This window comes from Rhagoletis pomonella, unplaced genomic scaffold (genome assembly GCF_013731165.1).
Source record: "Rhagoletis pomonella isolate Grant_MI unplaced genomic scaffold, Rhpom_1.0 Rhpom_scaffold_00007, whole genome shotgun sequence".
Lineage (NCBI taxonomy): Eukaryota > Metazoa > Arthropoda > Insecta > Diptera > Tephritidae > Rhagoletis > Rhagoletis pomonella.
This window is the reverse complement of record NW_023458561.1, coordinates 71,803,325-71,825,685: the sequence shown is the minus strand read 5'-3', so window position 1 is coordinate 71,825,685 and position 22,361 is coordinate 71,803,325. Positions and strand designations below refer to the sequence as shown.

At 34.1% G+C, this 22,361-nt stretch overlaps 1 protein-coding gene across 1 annotated transcript in view; it reads right to left on the bottom strand.

Moving 5' to 3' along the window:
- Window positions 1–22,356, bottom strand: part of LOC118743995 (feline leukemia virus subgroup C receptor-related protein 2) — a gene marked incomplete at its 5' end in the record, with an annotated part of 29,312 nt that extends 6,956 nt beyond the window's left edge. Inside the window, 9 exons of the mRNA XM_036476759.1 lie at window positions 586–696; window positions 1,628–1,752; window positions 2,846–3,036; window positions 3,209–3,350; window positions 10,341–10,436; window positions 12,832–12,960; window positions 14,736–14,838; window positions 20,495–20,606; window positions 22,344–22,356. Coding sequence (XP_036332652.1) covers window positions 586–696; window positions 1,628–1,752; window positions 2,846–3,036; window positions 3,209–3,350; window positions 10,341–10,436; window positions 12,832–12,960; window positions 14,736–14,838; window positions 20,495–20,606; window positions 22,344–22,356 — 1,022 coding nt within the window. The remainder of the gene's footprint in view (window positions 1–585; window positions 697–1,627; window positions 1,753–2,845; window positions 3,037–3,208; window positions 3,351–10,340; window positions 10,437–12,831; window positions 12,961–14,735; window positions 14,839–20,494; window positions 20,607–22,343) is intronic.
- Between the last annotated feature and the right edge of the window lie 5 nt (window positions 22,357–22,361).

Genomic DNA, 22,361 nt, shown 5'->3' with positions numbered 1-22,361 from the left:
ATTATATTTGTTAGTAAAAAAGTAGTAAACGAAGTGACGGAGAAAAACTATAACTGTAGTCGTATCCTATGGGCTATAACAAAGTATATTTTTTGTGTAGCACAGTGTATCACATCACAATTTCCGTTTCTGATTTCAATCGTAGTTTTCTTAACTTCATTTACTCATATATGTATATACATATATGTATATGTATGTATGTATGTACAATAGGTGGTCCAAAAATGCATGTGAAAAAGAAAAGTCGGAATTTTTTTGCTCTCACCCCCTAGGATTCTTCTATGCGAAAAAATACACCCCTATTTTTTATTTTGAAATCGAAAAATATTTAGAGGTCGCTCAAAGCGCTCAAAATTTTCCATATACATATTTTATATGGGAAAAAACAACTTTTCGTGGAAATGGTATAGATTTCTTAAAAATTAATATTTATCGATCGGATTTCAAAATAAAAAATATGCGTATATTTTTTTCGATATAGAACAACCACCCCTCGGGTCGAGAGCATTAAAATTCCGACTTTACTCTTTTTGGATCCCCCTAATGTACAATCTATATACATATATATGTGATTGTCATCCTTACCCTAAAAGTGCAGCTGTCACGTAGACCACGGCAATATGTCCTGTATCCAATGTAAATGTAAATATCCACATACCGACCATTGAGAAGGCGTAAACAGCTAACGTAGTTTCTCTAAAAATTCAATAATAAAAATATTGTATATAAATAAGGATGGCTCAAGAAAAACTGTCCTGCTGCATAAATTTTGTGACTCCCTCCAAAATATGTATATCAGCTTAATTTTGGGTCTTTCCTGAGCTGGACCTTATTGAAAATAGGATTTACAACCAAGTTTACTTCAGTAAATACATATCTACATGTACATATGTATGTATGCACATAAACTGGCGTTGTATTTTTCAAATTACTTTGGCGAACGGTTTGAAGTATTTAATGAAGTAAACTACCGGTTTGGAATCGTTTAGAAATAAATTTATAATAGGTTTGTAATATAAAGATAATAAAGACAAATATGCGAGAACGAAAATTTTCATTTTTCAATTCTTTTTATACAAAATATTTTAGCAAAAATATACCAAATTAAAAAAAAATATCCTTTTTTCAAACGAATTATTTTCTAATAATTTTGGTAACCATTTACGGAATAACAGCTTAAGGCGAAGATTTAGTATAATACTATTCCCTTGATTACCCAAACTAATGGGAATTTTTTGAAGATGCAGTTATGGGAGTATGTATTAGGGGAGAGCTGCTTGCATCAAAATTATCTCTGTAACATTTATGTACGTATTTGTCAACAATACATATTTAAATGGCTCCCGGGTACATGTGACTTTAACTGTTATTCCGTAAATATTTGGAACAAGGTTATCTTAATTTTGAAAGCTGTACTTGTTTAACTCTGGTTATTCTTTTGTAGAGGATAACATACTGACGTTTTTCCAAAGATGGATTTTTAGTGAAATTGAGTGAGGCATTTTTATTATACCTTTTTTTGTATATTTACGATATTACGGGTGAGTTTTTTGTATATAATAAACCAAACGGAATTCATTGGAATTAATTTAAAGAAATACTTATTTTAATATTCGATTGCACTTACTTGAATTTGCGCATTTGGTCTAGCACAATGCCACAGACGACGGAGCCGATCATGCCTGCCAGTACAATAGACAATCCAATGCGACCTGTGTCAACCTCATGGCCTGGATAATATTTGAGCACCACCTGAGAAGAGAAGTAATTTTAATAAACAATACAAGGGTTAAGGCAGTGTGGCACGAATTGGTGCAAATCGTATCCCAATCGTGTGAATACAAAAATATTTTTTTTTATCCTAATCACAAAAAACAATAAGGGTGGGTACTCATCCATCCGCGCAAGTTTCATATTTGGGCAATCGGGCAACTTTGCGCAATGCCTTCAATGAGGACAATTTTATATTCTGTGCAATTTCAGACTTATAATTATTTGAAAAGTTGAACGAGTGAAACTCGAATTTAAGAAAATATTTAAGTCTTACGAAGAAGCGTTGAGCACAAATCAAAATGAAAGTAAACAAAATAGTTGATTGAGGGTTACACATCACACTGCGCAAATTTGCGCGACAAAATTTCCGCGCAACTTGCCCTTTTCGTGCAAATAGTTTTCCATACAAATTTTGACATTTCATTTGCGAGGGTTTTAAATTGTACAGTTTTAAGAAAATTCAGTACAGAATTAAGAAAAATTCCACAAATTCGAGCTTTTTAACCAGAACTTTTATAACATTTTTGGTATGCAGTTAGTTAACAGCCTTATAAAATTTTAGTAAAAAAAGTGCACGTTTTGAGCGGCTATAAAAGGGCATTAATTTTTAATATTTTTTTTTTGCTGACGGCTTTTACGGGGTTTTCCATATAAAAAGTGAAATTAATAAAAAGTAGCATTGATTATTTTACATTTTTTGTCGAAAACGGTCTTACGTATTTTCTTCCATAAGAAATTCACGAGTATACAGAAAAAAGTGCAAAACGCCGCAAAAAAATATTAAAGTTCAATGCGATTTTTGCACTTATTTTACTTGAGTTTCATAATAATTGTAACTGCATACCCAAAAATTGTATATAAATTCGGATAAAAAAGCTAAAAATGTTGATGAAAGTTTGTTGAGTTCTTCTGAATTCTGTACATTGTTTTATTTATATGATTTGAGTTAAAGCATGAATCTTATTTCTATAAAAAGAAAACAAAAAAATTTTAGCTTGTAAATATTAAAAACAAAACACCATTCATCCACTTTTGACCGCCACTGTATGTGCGTAATTATTTTTTAACTCACCGGATTGAGCAAAGTGGATATTGCATAGAATACGCCAACATTCATTCCATACGAAATTAGAAGCAGTACGTAGTTGCGATTCAGCACCAAACTCTTCAATGATTGCATAAATGGTGCCTGAGCAGCTGCTTCATCTGAAGATGTGGCCGAACGCTTTGGGTTTGGCGGTGTAGGTGGTTTATCCTTAAAAACTAAAGAATTAAATAAAAATGAAATTCCAAACAAAAACGAAGTCTCGGAGAGGGAAAACGATATGGACTGTTATTATTATTAATAATAATAATAATTTATTATATTGCAATATGTATGCATGAATGAATATCTGTATTTATGAGTACTTTTAGAGAGTAAAAAGTGTCTTACAAAGTATCATCAGCACCATTAAAACGGTCGTAAAGCCTGCAAAGCAGTAAAACATAAAAAGCAAATCGCTGCCAATTTTATCCAGATCATCGGAGTTTTCCACTAAAATTGGAGGCAGCACGAAACCAACTGCTATGCCGAGCTGAAAAAGACCAAGCATAAAAATACATACTGTTAGTGAAAAATTGTGTGCACGTTTAATAATAAAGAGAGAAACAACAATTTTTTATAAATTTTTTTTCCGAAAACTTATGTTAAGATATGTATATTTGGTAGAGTCCGACCGATTAATCGGCATCGGTTAGTATCGGCACAAAATTGAGCATCGGTGAAGTGACAGACAACATCAAAAAATATTTGCTGACAGCTCACAAAAATGATTTTTTTTGAGTCTGACTAAAAAGTTTGAAATTTTGGTTAAAATAAGCACAATTTTTCTAATTTTTGTACAAAGGGCGTGTGTGAATCGGTAACAAAGTTCTATGGGGAAAGCTGTTGAATAATATTTTTACTATGGTGAGACAGTTTTGCCAATCTGCTGTGTGAAATGAAATCCTTTTCGACAGCAGTAAATTTGTATGATAATCCCAGATTTATGCAGAATAAAATATTACAAATTGAAGTGAAATTAATATTTTAAGAAAAATCTACCATCGTTGATTGCAATTTATCAATTTAAGCTTTTATTTAACGAAAAATTACACACATCAACAATCTTTGCGATTGTCAAAATTTTCTATGCATTTGTCAAAAATTTCACTAGCCTTATGAGCTACTGAAATTTTATACACCTAGTAGTTGTCAAAAATTTACTCGCCGCGAACTTTTTTACCGATTCGCACACGCTCAAAGTCTGAAATCTGAATTTATATGGTGTTTGTTGTATATCAGCTTGACTTTTATAAAAAAATAAAAAAAAACATTAAATAAACAAAAGACAAATGCCAAAACCGGTCAAAATATCGCAAGTCTTTTATTTTGTGGACAACTATATGTATGTACATATATACCTAGCATATAAGTTCTAACGCATTGAGTGCAAAAAGGGTATATTTCAGTACAAAACGAAATTAAATTTAATGGTCCTAAATATTTCTTGCTTAGGACCATATAAAAAAGTGTTTTATGTAATTTTCATAAATGTGATATAGTATGTACATGGCTCATTCCATCTCAAATCACCCAAGCCGGGGGAAAGTGAATTTAAGATTGCGATAAAACTCACAGGGATTGTTCCTTGAACAATTTAAGGAGACACGTATTTTTTCTTTTTGCTCAGAAACGCGAATTTTTCGAATAATGATTTTTTTCTTTTTGAGTACGAACGCTTCTTTTTTCCTCTCTTAATACCAACTTTTGATGAAATCGTTTATAACGATATTGAATCTACTGATTGAGATATTGATCTACTGAATCGATCTAGTGAACTAAACTTCAGTAATTGTTTATTAATAATTAATTATTGTTTATAAACAAAAAATTTTTTTTTTCAAATTGATTTTTTTCAAATTACATCTTTTTTTTCTCTCAAACTTTTTTGTCTATTAGGGAATAATATAAACTATTTTCAGTACGAGTAGCAATATGCTAAAATACGTCGTTTTCGAGTTATGATTTTCGTGCCAGTTGAGGGCACAAAAATTGTTGCCCATTATAACAAAATTTCCTTGCTGGAAATTTTTTAAGGTTGCCCGATCAGACCCAAATTTTTTCCCAATTGGCCTCTAATTTTGGCCCAATTGGGCCCAATTAGTGATTTGCCCAATCTACCGAAGATTTCCCCAACCAGTGCTCACAATTTGCTCAAAGTGAACATGCATACGCAATTAAAACGTTTTTATTGATAAAATCACACATACACACATCAAAATTCCCTACGAAAAAAAAAATATTTTTTAATTTTTTTCTTGAAAAATTTACCATATACAAATTTTTTGATAAAAAAAATTAGTTTTTGAAAATATGCCATTTCAAAAAAATTGGAAAAGATCACAATGGTAGCTCTGAGTATTGCGCAATATTTAAGTATAATGTTATGGGGTGCACTCTACAATGATTCGAGTTATGATGAGTAAAATGCGTACATTACCAATTTACAAATATTTTAAACTTTTTTAGAATTTTTTTGAATATGCAGTTTTATAGCCCATTAAATTTTAGTATAATAAAGTGGAAGTTTTAAGCGATTGCAAAACTGCCGTTAATTTTTTTTTAATTCTCTTTGAAAACGGTTTTAGGCATTTTCATCGATAAGGAAAAAGTGCAAGTTGTTTGCAAAGCGGCGTTGAATTTAATATAAGCGGCGTAAATATTTCGATCAGCTGTTTATGCTAAGCCCAACACGTTGAGTTCAGGTAGCGTAATAATTTTCCGCTGGAAAAAATGGCCGACAGTTGCCAACTGTTGAGCTGAGCGGAGCTACTCAACTGTGCGTTTCTAAGACAAATAGCCAATGGTGAGGCAACAGCTACGTCTTATAAATGCGCCCAATGTCTGGTGATTTCCGCCAAATTTTCCCGGTAGTTACCCATGGTTCCCGTGTCACCCTAATTGAAAATTGTGTTAAACCTTGGTGTGAATTTTGCTATTTTACACCATTTGACTTTAACGCTTAATATGAGAGCCTTCACACATGAAACTGAATTTGTAGTTTCTCAAATAATATAACATATATAATAACATTCTTTCTGATGACATTTTGCATTCTGTTATATTGGCCCCAAAAGAAGATGATTGCTCTTTTATCAATGCAGACATTTTGGAGTGTATGCCGAGATAAGAAAAGTCATACACTGAGAATTAAAAAAAAACGTGCTAAATTTCAAAAAAATACGCATAGAAAGAGCACCAAACCCAACTCGTATTAAATTTGAGTATACACGTTATAATATACATATGTCGTTGTGCACTTCGCAGATGCTTTTTCGTAATTAAGAAGGAAACAAATTTTAATTTCATGTTCCATCTGGTAATTGAACCCGGACACTATTGGCAGCAACCAATTGTATCAAGCTTCTTTGCGCACTCAGCTACAGCCAAACATGTAATAGTGTTTTCAAATGTTGAGTTTGAATCAACATCACAGCGCGCGATTAGTGCTTTTGTACAGGCAAACTTGTACCATGCATGGGTCTATGCATTGTCACCGCTGCGCATGCTTTGTATACATATATCTACTTTCTTAATTACATATGAAAAAGCATCCGAGACGTGCGAGTGAATAATGCTTCATTTTAATACCGGCGTATTTGAATTGAATATTTCCATTATACATACACTACTTTTGAACACATTTCACTTGATTTAAATACGAACATTTTTAAACGGTAATCAAATAAAAAAATTTAGTTCTTACTACGCGTTCTTTTCCTCAGTGTACTTTAATGTTGATAAAATTATTTATGATGATATTCGGGATCATAACAATTACCTATTGAATTTTTAAACTTTTTAACTGTAAGCGGATTACCTCCACATAAATTCGTACTCATAAAGAGCTGTATTGTAATGCTTACATATAAGCAATTTAACACAAAGAATACTTTGAAAAAAATGCATAAAAACCCTTTAGGTTGTGAAGTTTTAACTGAAATTTCATGTGGCTTGCGAATATTAATCCCTCGCATTCATTTGTCCTATTCTGGCATTCTTTTACCCTTTTCGTCCCAGGTATACAGTTTCCAATCATTCCCGCTTTTGGTATGACTATAAGTAAATCTCAGGAGCAAATCTTTCAAAAGGTTGGTTTATTATTACGAACGCCTGCATTTTCTTATGCAAAATGATATGTTGCTGCCAGCAGAGTTCGTTCCTTTTACGGATTGCGGTTCCACATTTCAGATACTTCAGATCAACGTCATTTGTCTGCCGACCAAAGGGTTTTTACAAAACCACAGTTTATATTGTTGCCCACTAATAAAATATTGAAAATAAAAAAAAAAGATATAAAAAATTTTAGTCACGTTTTACTTAGATCCAAAGCAGGCGATTTTCCGCTAAGATATTTGTACCTTATAAGTTAGACGATGTGCTATGTCTGAAAGCATCTCCAGGGCTCTTAAAAAACTATAAAATTCGACAGTAACTGGCACTCCTAGTGTACTTTGAATTTACTAAATAGCAATATAGAAGTATTACATATATCACAGCATAAAAAAATAACAACACTTCAAGTCATCTGAAGTATGTTGAGTAATAGGTTTTTATTGACATCTTTAATATCTAAAAACTAGTGTTGCGATGTATCGAGTACCTTTGAGTTCTTTGGTATCGATACTTTTAAGGATCGGGTATTTTTGAGAGTACTGAGTATTTCTTTATATGTGCACATGTTGGTAACATTTCAATGCTTAGTGTTCCCAGGCTGGCATCACTTTAACCAAATTAGTATTGTACTTGAAAACAATTGAAACTTCAAATTGAGTACAATCATTTCTGAAAACCGGCAAATGTAAATAATGTAATGTAATAAATGTATCTATTCGGCACTTAATACAGAGTACATTGAATCGATCCTGAGAACAGAGTATTTTTGAGTACTCAGTGCTTTCGAGTTATTTTTTGAGTACTGAGTTCTTTGGAGTACTCAGTGTCGATACTTTTAAAAATCTTTTGGTATCGATACTGCCCAACACTACTAAAAACGCATAATCAAGACCTCTGCTCAACTGCCAGCCCTCCGGATCTCGATTTATATATTAACAAGCTAAACTAGTGGGGTTTTTAATTATGCGTTCTCCGCCTAACATATTTATGTGTGCTTATTTAATTGTTTATTTGGAACAAATATTTAGTTATACATTTTAAACTATTGGCTGTCCTCAATTAAAAATAACTAATTTCCATCCTAGTGAAAAATTGCTATAAATGCAAATTCTGACCATAAAAGCGCTGATGTGCATAGTTTTTATATACATACATATGTATGTACATATGAAGTTATGTAACTGCATATGTATACACATATATATATATATATATATATATATATGTACATACATATCTATGTACTCGTATATTAATGTTTATATGTACGTATGTATGTATGGTGGCATGGACACAACAGTTGCATCAAACTTTGATCTGTGGAAATTTTGTTAAAAAATAGTTACCACGCTTCCAAGAGAGACAAACAACCGGCTGTAGCATTGAAAAAGGAGCAAGGTCATATTTATTAAGAGGTTTGTTGCTGGTTGAACTGAACTGCTGTTGACATTTGTGTGTTTTTCCCATTCAAGTGGGGGCACAAGGAAACCAACTACATACATATGTATGTATGTATGGCAGTGTGGACTTTATAAAAAGAGGTACATATACACATGAGATTAATGCATATTTGCATTCTTGTGCATATTTGAGTATGTATGTATTTACATATGTATATGAGTACGTGAGCACATACATACATACGTGAATAGATGTAGAAGAATCGACTTGTCGGCGGGAGAGATGATTAATTTTTACAAACACTTTAGTTGTCCTAGAAGGACATTGGATAAAATATATTCACGTGTACAAACACATATGTATGTACATATGTGTGTATGAGTATGTGTACCCTGCAAAATTTGTAGGACCAGGTGGTCTACTGGGACGTAGTTTTAAAGTATGTGCAAAACGACCAGATTGCGTACTAGTAACTTGTTATGCTGACCTGGACCACTTCAAACGTAAAAAACTGATATATCGCTAGCTTAGAAAGAAAAGTTGCTAAGTCCCATTTTAAAAATTTTACAGGAGAGGAAAAAATCTTCCTATAGCCATTTTCTTTAACTATTTCGCAAGACTTTGAATCAAACATTTTGCGCGTTTAAAGCACAGCAAAACTCCATAAGAATCAGAAGGATTCGATATTTATTAAAAGATGTCGTATTATTTTGGCCTTATCGGATTTGTGGTGCTTCTTTTGGACTTAACAAATTTTCCTTTTATTGCTTATGAAGAGGAAAAAATAAAACAAGTACCTTTATAATTTTCGAAACGATGCATATTCAGTTTCTCTAGCCTCCTATATCAAAATATGAGTTTTCATAAAAAGTGGACTTAGCAACTTTTCACTCTAAGCTAGCGCTATGCATAAGAAAATGCCTTTTAAATAATAGATTTTGCTATTTAAATTTAAAAAGCACCTTTAAAAATGATCAAATATTCGGTTTATACAAAATCTTATGAAATTCAATCCATGGTCCAAAAGGACTAGTAGTCTAGGTGGTCCCATGTTATGCAGTGGTGGACCAGAAGTGGTCTCATGCTTTGAAGCATTGGACCAGAGATGGTCAGGTCCAATGACATCGCAATGTTAATGTAACCATATCTTCTATGTAAATATTAATTATGATGACATTGTAACAAAGGGATTCAAAATTAACTTATGTGTGGACCTTATTAGTAAAATTTATAATATCCTCAGAAAGCTACATTACTCGTACATATGTATAATTCTTAGCTATTACCACTGCTTTTGTGAAGCGATGAAAAATGTTTTCACTTCACGTTTTCATAGAACCAAATCTGGCCCCCAGGCTTAGTACATTATCACACATTGTGAATAAGCAAAATTTTAATCTTTGTGGTGTTTTTTGGGACTTTCGATAAAATTTGTTTGGTTTTTCTACAGATATTTGCGAGTATTTAATTTTTTTTTTGGAGTTTTATTTTTTGATAAAGTTTTTGACGAACATCCCAGCCATAAGGGAATTCAGAATTGCAATGGATGGCGAACATTCCATGTAAAACTTTTAAGGGCCCTATTCACAATGCAGTTGAGAGAAATACATTTAGCGGATTCTTTTGTCAGTGTACATAGTTAACCATTGACAAGGTTGAACTTTCAATTTTCATATTCACAGTAGGTACTCAGTTAACAAAAGTTTAAACGTGAACTATACTTAGAATTAAATTTTTTTTGTAAGCGACAGTAACAATTATACTCGTATACATAGACACAATTATATGAATTTTCAATTTTCTTGTTAGTGATTAAGTTAAAAATAGTTTTAGTCCTAGTTCGGCCCGAAACAAACGAAATCTTAAAACACTTTGCATAGCCGCTTTGGGCTCTTTAAAGAGGGGAGAAAAATAGCAAATGTATCTCAAAATACTGGCAAATCTATTTTTTTGTGAATTTACTTACCTGGTTGCCAAATACACCTACACTACAAGCCGAAGACACCTGGTGAGGTCCAAACCAAACTGCAGCGATTCGCGCCGGCAAGGATAAAATACAGACCTGTGACAGAACAAAGAAGAGTAAACATAAAAAAAAATTGCATGTACGCATATTAAACATTTTTTATTTACCGAATGATTATGAGCCTTATTATCTATCTCGAACGATAGCCCGCACGAACGATTCGTCAGCAAAAGAATTAAAAAAAAAACAAAAATATAGCCTGGTATCATCATTCAAGCTGGTTTAAACGTAACCAAGATGATTACGACGATGTAATCGACGTAAATCAAGACGATGGCGAATGATAAAGTTATAAAATTGCCAGCAGACTCGATATCGTTTGCAGACGACTCGTTCATGCGGCCTATGGTTCGAGATAGATAGTAAGATTTTAAAAATAACTGGATACAAATTTAAATTTTTTAGTTGAGAATTTCCTTAATAAGCGGTTAGATCAGCCGCTAGTATAAGAAATTGAACTTAGTCAAAGCAAAACTCGAATTTCGACCGGCGTCGTTTTGTCACGAAAGATTTATTTCATGACTGGGCGGTGGCGACAGTACATGCCAAGGTGTGTCGTAGTTTTTAGTGTTTTCAAAGTTTTAGGATGAAAAGAAAATATAACATTTAAAAAGGGATAATTATTGTTTCGTTAAGCCTGGGTTAGGATAAAATAACGTAAAGTACAAGTACTTATCTTTGTTTAATAATAATATTCTAAATATGGGTTCTTCAAAATATGGTCACTCAAATTATAAATGCGCTGTAATTGTGTTAAAATAGGCGAAATAATACGACGATCGGTGAATGATGGCATCGCTCAATTCGGCCAACTTCGCTGTTTGTCTGTATTGCGTTTCAGAAATTTGACAGTAACTACATATATTTGTAATATGTTAAGGTTTTTTTTTTAAATTTATTTGTCAACATCCGGGCGTCTTCGTTTGGGCCATTCGGCTGAAAATATTGGTGACGGAATCATCGGATCGTGCTTCTTCGAATATTATACCGGTAGCGCTGTTACGGTGAGCCAACTCTTTATGCTCTGAATTGGATAAAATGGTTTTGGATAATGTGTAGTTTTAACAGGACGGTGCTACTTTCCACATAGCGCATGGAATAATGGACTTATTGCGAACGAAGTACCAAGGACGCATTATCTTACGATACAACAAGGTCAAAAGGCCGCGGAGATCTTGCGATTTGACACCATTGGGCTTCTTGCTTTCGAGCTACTTGAACAGTATGGCTATGACAATAAGTCTGAGACGATTCCAGAGCTGGAAAACGAAATCACACATGCTATAAATGTTATACTGCATTTACCGGGATTTTTATTTTTTTTTGAGATAATCTTTTTAAAGAAACAAGTATACTTGGAGATTTGCCATGGCTGCTAAGGGGTGACTGCTGTTGGAAAATCTTTTTCTATCATCTTTGGATGGTAAATAAGTTAAGCTGCTGTTTAGTTTAGAAAGCTGTGATAAAATACGTTTGGAAAATATTGATTAATAAATGGGCTTACTTCAATCTCTATGGGTACCCACTATCAAACACATTTCTTATTTTTTATGTAGGTATGCACTAAATAAAATACATTAAGTGCGAACAAAATTTTTTTTGGCTTTTTTATCGTTTGACTAGGACGAAAATTTTATATGAAATCAACATTCTCCGGAAAAAAACTTGTTTCTTTTGTATGGGTATCGACCCCTTCCATAGCAAATATGCACATATGTATGTATCTACATTTATAGCACTTTGCCATCACTTAATAATGGCTGCAGTTCGCTGAAAACCATAAGCCAGATTATTTATTACCCTTGCGCTCAAAACTACATCGCGATTTGTTGCTTGCTAAAGTGTCTAATGATGAGAGGAGGCTTAAAATAGGTAGCACCAGCACACATACATATATACATACATACAAATACATGTATGGGCATATATAAGTATGTATATATGTATACCCAGTCAGAATAGGAATCTAGAATGCATCAATTTACTTACGGCAATGCATTAGGAAAATTATGTGTTCCTTTAAACCGGCGATGGGCACTGCCTTGCCCGCGGGCAAAGCTCTCTTAACTTTTCTATAAATTCTGTATAGGCGCGTTCAGAGTAAAAGCTCTCTCTGCCCATCGCTGCTTTAACACACAACAAATTAATGCAGATAAAGCTTTAAAATAACTGTAAATGGTATCACAAATATGGCTCTTTCTTGCGTTTGCGTTGTATTTATGATATGTTCGCTATTCTATAGGTACATTGTATGAGTGCTGTCATGCATGAACAAATTTCCTATTGGGCATTTATATATATATACTATGTATGTGTGTATGTATGTTCACATTAGCCCAACGTCTGTGCTCACATCACTTAGGATGTGAAATCAAAAGTGAAACATCACTGCACACCATTTCACCGGCAGCAGAATACCGTGTGTACACACCTGGGACAATGCCACAATGGTTTGACCAATAAATGTGACATAAAAGAGATCCGGTTGCACGGAGAATACTTTAATCCATGAACCAATGCATGTGCCCACAACGCCCACGAGCGCTGTTATGCGAAGACCCTGAAAATATAAAAAAAGAAATGCAGTATGAGTGAAACTTTGAACTACATACATACATACATACATACATACATATGTACATACCTATATACGTATGTATATACATATTTATTTGCACTGAATGAGAATTTTGTTAAAAAAAAAAAAAACGGATGAAATTATTAAATTAATTAATAATACAGGCCTGCGATGGTTTCACCCTTAAAAAAATTCCATCACGCAAACTTTCTTTAAAACTTCAAAATATTTTCAAACTTTAACCTTCTTAAACATATTTCCTTATCTTAGGTATGCAGGATGAAACATTTAGTTAGTATGGGAGGTGCCACGCCCCCTTGTCTAATCGAGATAAAGGCTACGCTATATTTTAAGTTGGGATAAATCACACCATTGTACAAAATTTCATAATGACCAACTCACTTTCGAATGTAAAATATTAGTAAGGACTATTAAAGAACAGCAAAAATAATATGGTGACCCTTTTTTCGTCAATGACCCTTTTCGGGACTTTCTGAGAATTCTCAACGGCAACACTGGTGGTGATATATTTTTACCAGAAACGCGGCAAGTAAAGCTGTGTATATCATTAACAAAAAATATATACACAAAACGTGATTTTTACCTACGTTAGAATGCCACGGGGTTTAAGTGAAGCTGATGCTGAAAATGCTGTTATTGCTGCCATGGCGAATCGCCATTGAAATTCGGTTTGTAATTTCTTAAAAAACCCGGATAGTTATGGCACAATTAAACGCTGTGGAAGGCGGCCTTCCGCCTTTTTTTTAGTTTAAACATATCAAGAAGAAGAGTGCTTTAAGTTTGGCGAAAAATGTCGCGGCTAGTTACGATTCGCGTTTGCTGAAAATCTGAAATTTTGAACGGATGCTTATCAAAAAATTATTTTTTTCTGACGGAAAAAAATTATTTGCACAGTCTAATGGCTGGCAGGCTAAACTCAAAGAACGTGGCGAATATTAGGTGCAATCCCGTATTCCTCGGACTCGGACAATACTGTCAAAAAGTAAAAATTCGCTCAGAGCGAGAGAGTAACATTGAACGGTACGGGACCGCTTTCTAGTAAAAAATGGTAACTTCGGTCAACTTCAACATAACCTCCAAACTTTGGTTGTAAGTTTTTGCTTATTTTGTATGTAAACACACTCAGCTCACACATGTAAATAACCAAAAATACTTTCAAATGCATTAGAATCCACTTAAACAAGTAATTAAATCCTTTTCAACATGAATTAGCAGAGTGCACTTTTCTTTTGTTTACACACTACAGCTGATCGTTTGACACATTTACCAGCAAAAAATTCTCGGACTAAAACTGGTAACTCCTGACGGAGAGAGAACCGTATTTACTCTTTTTTGTCCTCTCAATAGTCAGAGAACCGAGTACTGGATCGATTTCTAGTAAAATCTGACTGATTCTGATATTACACATCCTCTCCTTCTCTATATTGATGGGTCATGTTCTTTGAGGTTTGGAAAAAATTCTGACGTGATGGAGCAAAACGGACTTCAGATTCGTGTTCAGGGCACCAAAATGCATGGGGTAGGGTATTCATGTCAAAAGTACATGGAACTTTTTTTTTTTGTGGTGCAGTATAGTTCTCTTTATTATTATCTAAATGTGCGATATGTGCATTTATACATATGTATGTATGTATGTACATTCATACAGACGTGATTGTTTCGACAATATATATGGAAAATTAATGTATCTATACTTAGTTATCGAATCTGCTTAAATTTGTAGAATGAACTCTCACCATCTTATCAAGAAACCAACTGCCAGGGAAAATTAGTGGTATATAGACAATCATATATACCATTGACGTCCAATCCACCCACTTGTCATTAATACCGTAATATCTGAAATTAACAGAAAATATGCATACTTTAAACAAAAACAATTTTAAAATAGTAATTAAATAAAAATTCGATAATTCGAACATAAGATTGTCGACACAATTTTGGAATATCATTAGTAAAGTATGGATTAAATGATTTATGTACATATGAAACTACATACATATATCGGGCATGGCTATTAAATAACGAGAATTGTACTGCCATAGAAGAAGTACGCATGCGTCAAGCACGCACCAGTGACCGACAGCTGTTTAGCTTGAATCATTCTCTTTAAGACCCATCTACATAGAACTTTCGCATTACGTTCGCTTTCGCTAAGATAAATTAATATTTCACATCAATAATTGCATTAAAAGCGATATTTCTGAGTCGCATTTGATTAAAAAGGAAAAAAAAAATTCACGTAATTTTCATGATTTGCAATAGCTGATGAACGACGCACGCGAAAAGTTGAGAGTTGGTCATCTTTCTGCTTTGTGTCGGCGTTAGCGTTGCCAAATTTTGGCTATGTGAACGGCCGCATTTGAATTCATGTCAGCTGTTGAAGCAACGCCAACGCCAACGCAACGCAAAAGTTGTATGTGACGGGCCTTTAGAATGCAGAGCTTCTTAAGCTGAAGGTAAATACATATGTATATCGCTAGTATGGTATGGTATAAAAATCCACCTTATATATATATACATATATATTACCTTGGAAGCAAACAATTTTACATTTTCAACAAAAAAATTGCATTCAAATTGCTTTTGTTCCCCTTCTGGACTCGGAATTATTTTGTAGTTCTCCTTCTGCATTTGGAATTCTTCAATGGCATTTTTGTTGGCCTCTAATGTTTTTGTAACTTTAAAAGCATGGTAAAAAAAATAAGGTAGTTTCAAAAAACAACTTTTTGACGGATACTGGGATTTTTGAAGCTTCATAATTTGTGCATGTTGCTATCATGGGGCTGCCACAAACCTGAACCCATCGACCAGGACACTTATTCCCTCGAATACAGTTTCTTCGGTTCTGGCGTTGCATTATTTTGAAGTATTTTTTGATATTATAAGCAATGTGGTTTTGTGGCACAATCCGTAGAGCTGAATGATTGATGGATGATGAAACACTCAAGTTCTGAATCATAAAAGAAAAGAAAGAGAAATTTCGTGACGGTGACGTAACTTGGAAATTTGTTTGGCGCTTTTAACGCTTTTTAACAAATTTCCACCAATATATCCTACAATGCGCTTCATGATAATTCTAAAAGACTTACCTAATAAGGAGTGGAAAAAAGTGCTTCCCTACATACTTACTAGAAATGGGTTTCCTATTTAAAATTTGCGCGAATGTACTTAAGCAAATGTTTATATTATTTAGCATTAGGATTCATTAAGCATTTTAAGTCTCAATAAAACATGTTTGATCTGAACCTTAAATATTTAAATTCTTTAAAGAGGTATGATTTTTATGAACTAAAACAGACTTAAAAGAACTTCTTCAAAAGGCTTTCAGAAGTACGTCCTACAAAAGCAAAATCCCTTCAATTTATGCCACTCCGTACAAAAAAGGAAGCAGAAAGAAATGACTTTCAGAAAGGCCTTTTGGAAGACATTTTAAGTCCTGAAATTATCCACTGCGTAGTGAGTGTGACCCCACAGCCGTGAATCTGGCATTTGATACAAAAATAGATTTTAACCAAATGAACTAAACAGAAGGGAGGTAAACTCACCAGATATTGTTCAACATGTTAGAACAAATGTTTTATTATCGATTTTCGACTAATAATGCTTTTTTTACGAAGCAAAAATCTGCTAAAAATTAGATAGGTGCCTGCATTGACCTTCATTAAAAAACGAGGACAATGTAAGTGTGGACCAAGACACCAGGACAATTTGTTTAAATTAGGACAAATCCTGGAAAACCAGGACGTCTGGCAGCCCTATGCTAGCAGCGTTACCATATTGTTAATATTGAAATTGAATAAGAGATGGGAATTTCTTTCACAGTTAATGGGTGTAAATTTGTTTAGTCTTCTTAGACGAAACCAAACAGGTCTGTACATGATGTACATATGTATTGAAAATATGTACATAAAAAGAGTAGTGGTATTCACTAAATTGAGCAAGTTAGCACAAGCAAATTAGCTGAAGCTAATCTACTCTCTTGCCAGAGTGCCAGGCCACTTGTTCAATTTGGTGAATACTTATAATGCAATTTTACTTCGAAATACAACGGAGAATGGCGTACATATGTACCTACGTTTATGGCATTTCTCACCCCTACCCCAAACATGAAAATGAATCTTTATGTCACTTGTGATCAGATGATTAAGTTAAGTGACATTTTGACCAGTTCTGGTTATATATTGTGAAAAATTTGCTGTGATTGTTCCGGGAGTGTATAAAATATAGCGACATGTATCGCATCATGCAAATGCCAGTTCATACCATGGCGCTCATGCATGTTTGACAATGACTTATGAAGACGCTGTCGAATAAATTGAAATCAAATCATGCATCAAATCTATGCATGTCAACACAATCAACACATGCTACATAGGGTGCATTACAAAACGTCAAAATACAAAGCATCAGTCTCTTTTATTACTAAACCTCAGTAGATTGTAATGCCAAATGTGCGCAACTACGGTTAGATGCTAGTTTTCAACTAGGTTGCGCAAGTTAGACTTTTTTCTAGTGGTTGTTAGAAATAAAAGAGACTAATGCTTTGTATTTCGACGTTTTGGAATGCAGCCATAGTCAGCATTGGCAATTACATTGTATATACGTGATGAGATTTTGCAAGCACCTATTATAGTATAGTAAAATTCATTAAACAATTGAATGGTCGACGCGAATAACGTTCCCTGGTAACACTGGATCAAAAATTTTAATTTTGTTTTTGTTCTCCACTCGCCACAATCCAATTTGTATGTAGAATCGCTCGCTAATTCCAAAAATCTAGTTATTTTTTCTTTATGGAAACGTTTTCAAGATATTTGCAATTTACCGTTACTCAGCTTAAAAAAAAGAGTGCTTCCACTTAATCACATACATATATCTTACGAACCAACTGAAAAATCGTAATACGATATAATGGAAATGAAAGCAAATAAAATTTTCCATAAACCGTATATATATACATAACTTTTCGATAGCCCATCATTCTAAATTTTTTATTGTAATGATTGGTCAAATGAAAATGCTCAAGAATTTTTGTATGAAATATGAGCAGAAAAGAGTGTTACTCATACGCCACGGACACCTGAGTAGCTATAGTGTTTGCATTGAAAGCAAGAGGTGTCAGAAATGTTTAATTAATTTCTCAGAAACTATCAGGACTATCGAAAAGTGATGTATATACGGTGTATGTAGAATTTTAATGGCTTTCATTTTCCGTAGCTATTACGATTTTTCAATTGGTCCGTTATATATACCTGATTAAGTGAAACCACACTTTTTTAAGATGAATAACGGTAAATTGCAAATATCTCGAAGAGTTACCCATGGAAGAAAAAATTATCTCGATTTTCAGAATCAGCGAGCAATTCTACATAGGAGTTGGATAGCGGCATCTATAGAACATTTTTGCTGTAAACCAGTGGAATTAGCATTCTAATGTAACCAAAAAATTCCAAAAACTTCATATTAAATCACATACATTCCTTGATACTAGGCAATGCAAAATTGAATGCCATACTTTTCTTAGAACACCCGTGGGGAAAAAATGCATTTTCGAATGTCAAAACGGCTGCTTTACCGATTAATTTTTTCGATTACCATACATTACATTTTCCCACTGTATCAGGGATGGATCCACGGGATTGTTTTATACCAAAATATTGCTTCTGCCGAAAGCGCTACGATTAATTCGCATCCGGTGTTCTAAAAGCACACTGTGCGGCTTGTGAAAGGACAAGAGATGTATTTTAAAATGCTGTGCATATTTGTCAGATATGAGTTCAGCGATCCGTCCCCGTTCCCGTAGATCCCCCCCTTCCTCCCCATTTTGTAGAAGGTAGGCGAATGTCAGAGAATAAAGCGAGAAAGTTGTTTTATTTCTTCGCCTATTTATTGCGCCATGTGTATGTATGTACTATGTACCATTTTTGACATTAATGACATTAAACGCAAGTGCGTGTTTAAAATGATCGCCCGGAATGTAATTTGATTGGGGTAAAATCATGGAAACTAAATTGCGATTTTCCGGTTGCATGCCGGCAATAGATAAATATGTAATTTTGTTCTTGTTTTGATTCACAATTAACGGATTACGATGATTAGTATACATGCCGATCAATACAATAAAAAAATCACATGCACATACTTATATAACTACCCTGCAGGGAAACCACGGACTAGTGAATCAAATTTCTAGTTCCGTACTAGGTCTTTATCGCCAAAAAGGAACTAGTCCGATAGGAGCTAGATCCCCACCAGTCCAAAATCGGCGAAAAGTCGTATTACTTTTAAATAACTAATTTTTTCAGGTTTTTTCACTAGAAATCTATATCTAAAGTGACGAATTTAGAACTGGTTCGGAACTATAGAAAAAGAGATGCAGAACGAACTAGATCTTATTTGTCGAATTTAGAACTAGTTCGGAACTATCGAAAAAGGGATGCAGCGGGGGGCAATTGACACTCCCTAGGACATCGCCATGTTAAATTCGCCAGTTGTTTGCATGCAAAAGAGATTTATCGCGAACCAGTACTGGGTCTAAATGTACTAGAAGCACACCAGTTCAGAACTAGAGATTTTCCCCACAGGGTATGTATGTACTACAATTTTGATACGAATTGCATAAATTCTAGTGATGACAACATTACCCAAAAAGTTAATAACGATCGGTAATTTTCTCTTCATTAAGGAATAATAGATTCGTAATTTCTCTTTAGTGTAATCAAATAACTAATCAATTGAGTGTCGCCCTTTGAGCTTCTACTCATAGCTTTCAGTGCTGTTTGGCAAAGCTTTTGTAAAAATACTTGCGTGATAAAAACCTACATAAATAAGTTTCAATAAAAAAAAATGTCCATGAAAAAGCGTGCGTGATAAAAAAACAGAGGTTTTGATAGCAAGCGTGAATGTGATTGAAAACAACTCTCGCGCCCATCTTTGGTTTCAATATCGAACTACATGACGACATTAGAGAAGACCAAGGCATTTCAGAACTGCTGCTTGCTGACGAGTAGTTCTAGATGCGTGCTAATACTCTGTAGGACCTAAGTATGTAGGTTCGAAAAATTTTACAAAATATTGTTTGTAATAGGGGATTGTATATGGCGGCCGTTCATGTTCCGACTAATATAAAAAAGACGAGTAATTTTTAAGCAAAAAACAAAAAAACATGATTTCATCAAACTGTAATGTCGTACAGTGCAATTGAAGTGAAGAGCAAAATTTTAAAAAATTTATAAATATTAATTGTGAATGAGTTGGTGATATCTGGATTTTAAATTGGTCTTTTGTTTAGTTCTGTTTTCATTTGAAAAAAAAAAAACATTTAAAATTTTTTCCCATAAGACTATGCAAAACTCATATTCAGAAAAGAAAACGCTATTAGGTGCTGAATGTAAAGGCTTTTCGATAAATAATTTCGAAATCAACTCCCAAAAAAGGGTGCGTATTCTAATAAAAGGCAAACACTTACAGCAAAAAAAATAGATTCACTTACTTCACAATAATGTTGTTTATAATACTGTATTGAATCCATTGAGCAGCATTTGCGCCCGAATAAAATACAAACAGGAACAAAACTACCCAGCGGCGTTTGTAAACTTTGATTTCTGTAAAAGAAGAAAATATAACTAAGTATAAACAAAATGTATTATAATATTTAAATTTAGGATATAAAGACATTTCCGCATAAATTCTGCAACAATTGTTTTGTGTCTTACGTTGTGCCAAAATAAATTGTTGGCACTTTACCACAATCGCAGCAAATTTAAGGTTAATGAATAAGGTAAGATGGATGTTAGGTAGTACATAATACTGGCGGTTTTATTTTCCCATCTTTAATGAAACAGGTAGTTTTGTCGCTTACGTCCTTTTTGCCGTCACAAATAAAGATTTATAAAAAAACACAATTTTTTGCATTAACAATAACCATTTGATGTCGTTAACTCATTTGTTTTATGCTTGCTATTATTAAGAAAACAATCTTTCAACACAAATACATACGTTATTGATTAAAATACTATTTCGATGTAAAAACGAATGGCGATTTCGTTTGTCCCAAAAGAAAAACCGCGAAGTCTGTTCTGCCTTTTCCAAGTTGGACAAGGAAGCAAAGCGAATGGGTCTGGTGGTAAACGAGGACAAGACGAAGTATCTCTTGTCAACAAACAAACAGTCGGCACATTCGCGCCTTGGCACACCCACGTCACTGTTGACAGTTATAATTTCGAGAAAATAGAGAATTTCGTTTAGTTGGGAACCAACCGAAAATAAAGTCAGCATGGAAATCCAACGCAAACTCACTCTTGCCAACAAGTACTACTTTGGACTGAGTCGGCAATTCAGGAGTAAGAGGACTCGACGTACGAAAACCACACTCAGAACCATGGACAATGACAACATCCGATGAGGTGGCTCATGGAGTATTCGGGAGATAGATTTTGCGGGCCTTTACGCGTTGGCGACGGCGGATACCGCAGACGACGAAACGATGAGCTGTATGAGCTTTACAACGACATGGACATAGTGCAGTGAATTAAAATACAGCGGCTCCACTGGCTTGACCATGTCGTTCGAATGGACACTGACGCTCCAGCTCTGAAAGAATTCTGGCTTCACTTGGCATTTCCAATTGGCGTCACTTAGCACAGAAGGGAAACGACTGTCGTGCTTTGTTGAACTCGGCCAAAATCGCTTTGGCGGTTACAGCGCCTAATAAGAAGAAGAAGAGAATAGATCTATAATCTTATCAGTCGCACAGTGTTTTAATCCCGACGAAATTTTTGACGGTGGTGCCGGGAGGGGAACGGTACTTGACGGTAGGAAGTTTAGTAGCTTGGGTTAAAGTTAGGGGTTAGGCTTTCGATGCTTCCTCCTCGTAAATAGCTAACTATTTAAATCGACGAATAGTTTTATTTCAACTTTTGTGAACTTCTGTTTATGTGTTTTTGTACAACATATTTACCTCTATTGGTTACAATAATTTTAAGCTATAATAAACAATTTTTTATTAAGTAAGGTATTGGTTTTGAATTTTTTTTTATATGAGCCCCGCCCTAAATTTCGTTCTGGCAACGCCCATGGTGGAGTTATAACAAAAAATCGCATATCTGAAGAATCAGTTGTATGGGAGCTATATGTTATAGTGGTCCGATTCATGCGGTTAAGTATACATTTTAATGGGTCTATCTCTTCTTATTTTGGTACTTACAAATGAACTCATGAAAGGTATAATAATATGGAACATTCAAGGCGGAGGAGCGGACCTCCTTATATGTATTTATGTGTGTAAGTATGTATACATAAATACACACATACATATGTACAAATGTAAACTCCATGCATACCTTCAATTTTTCGTGGTC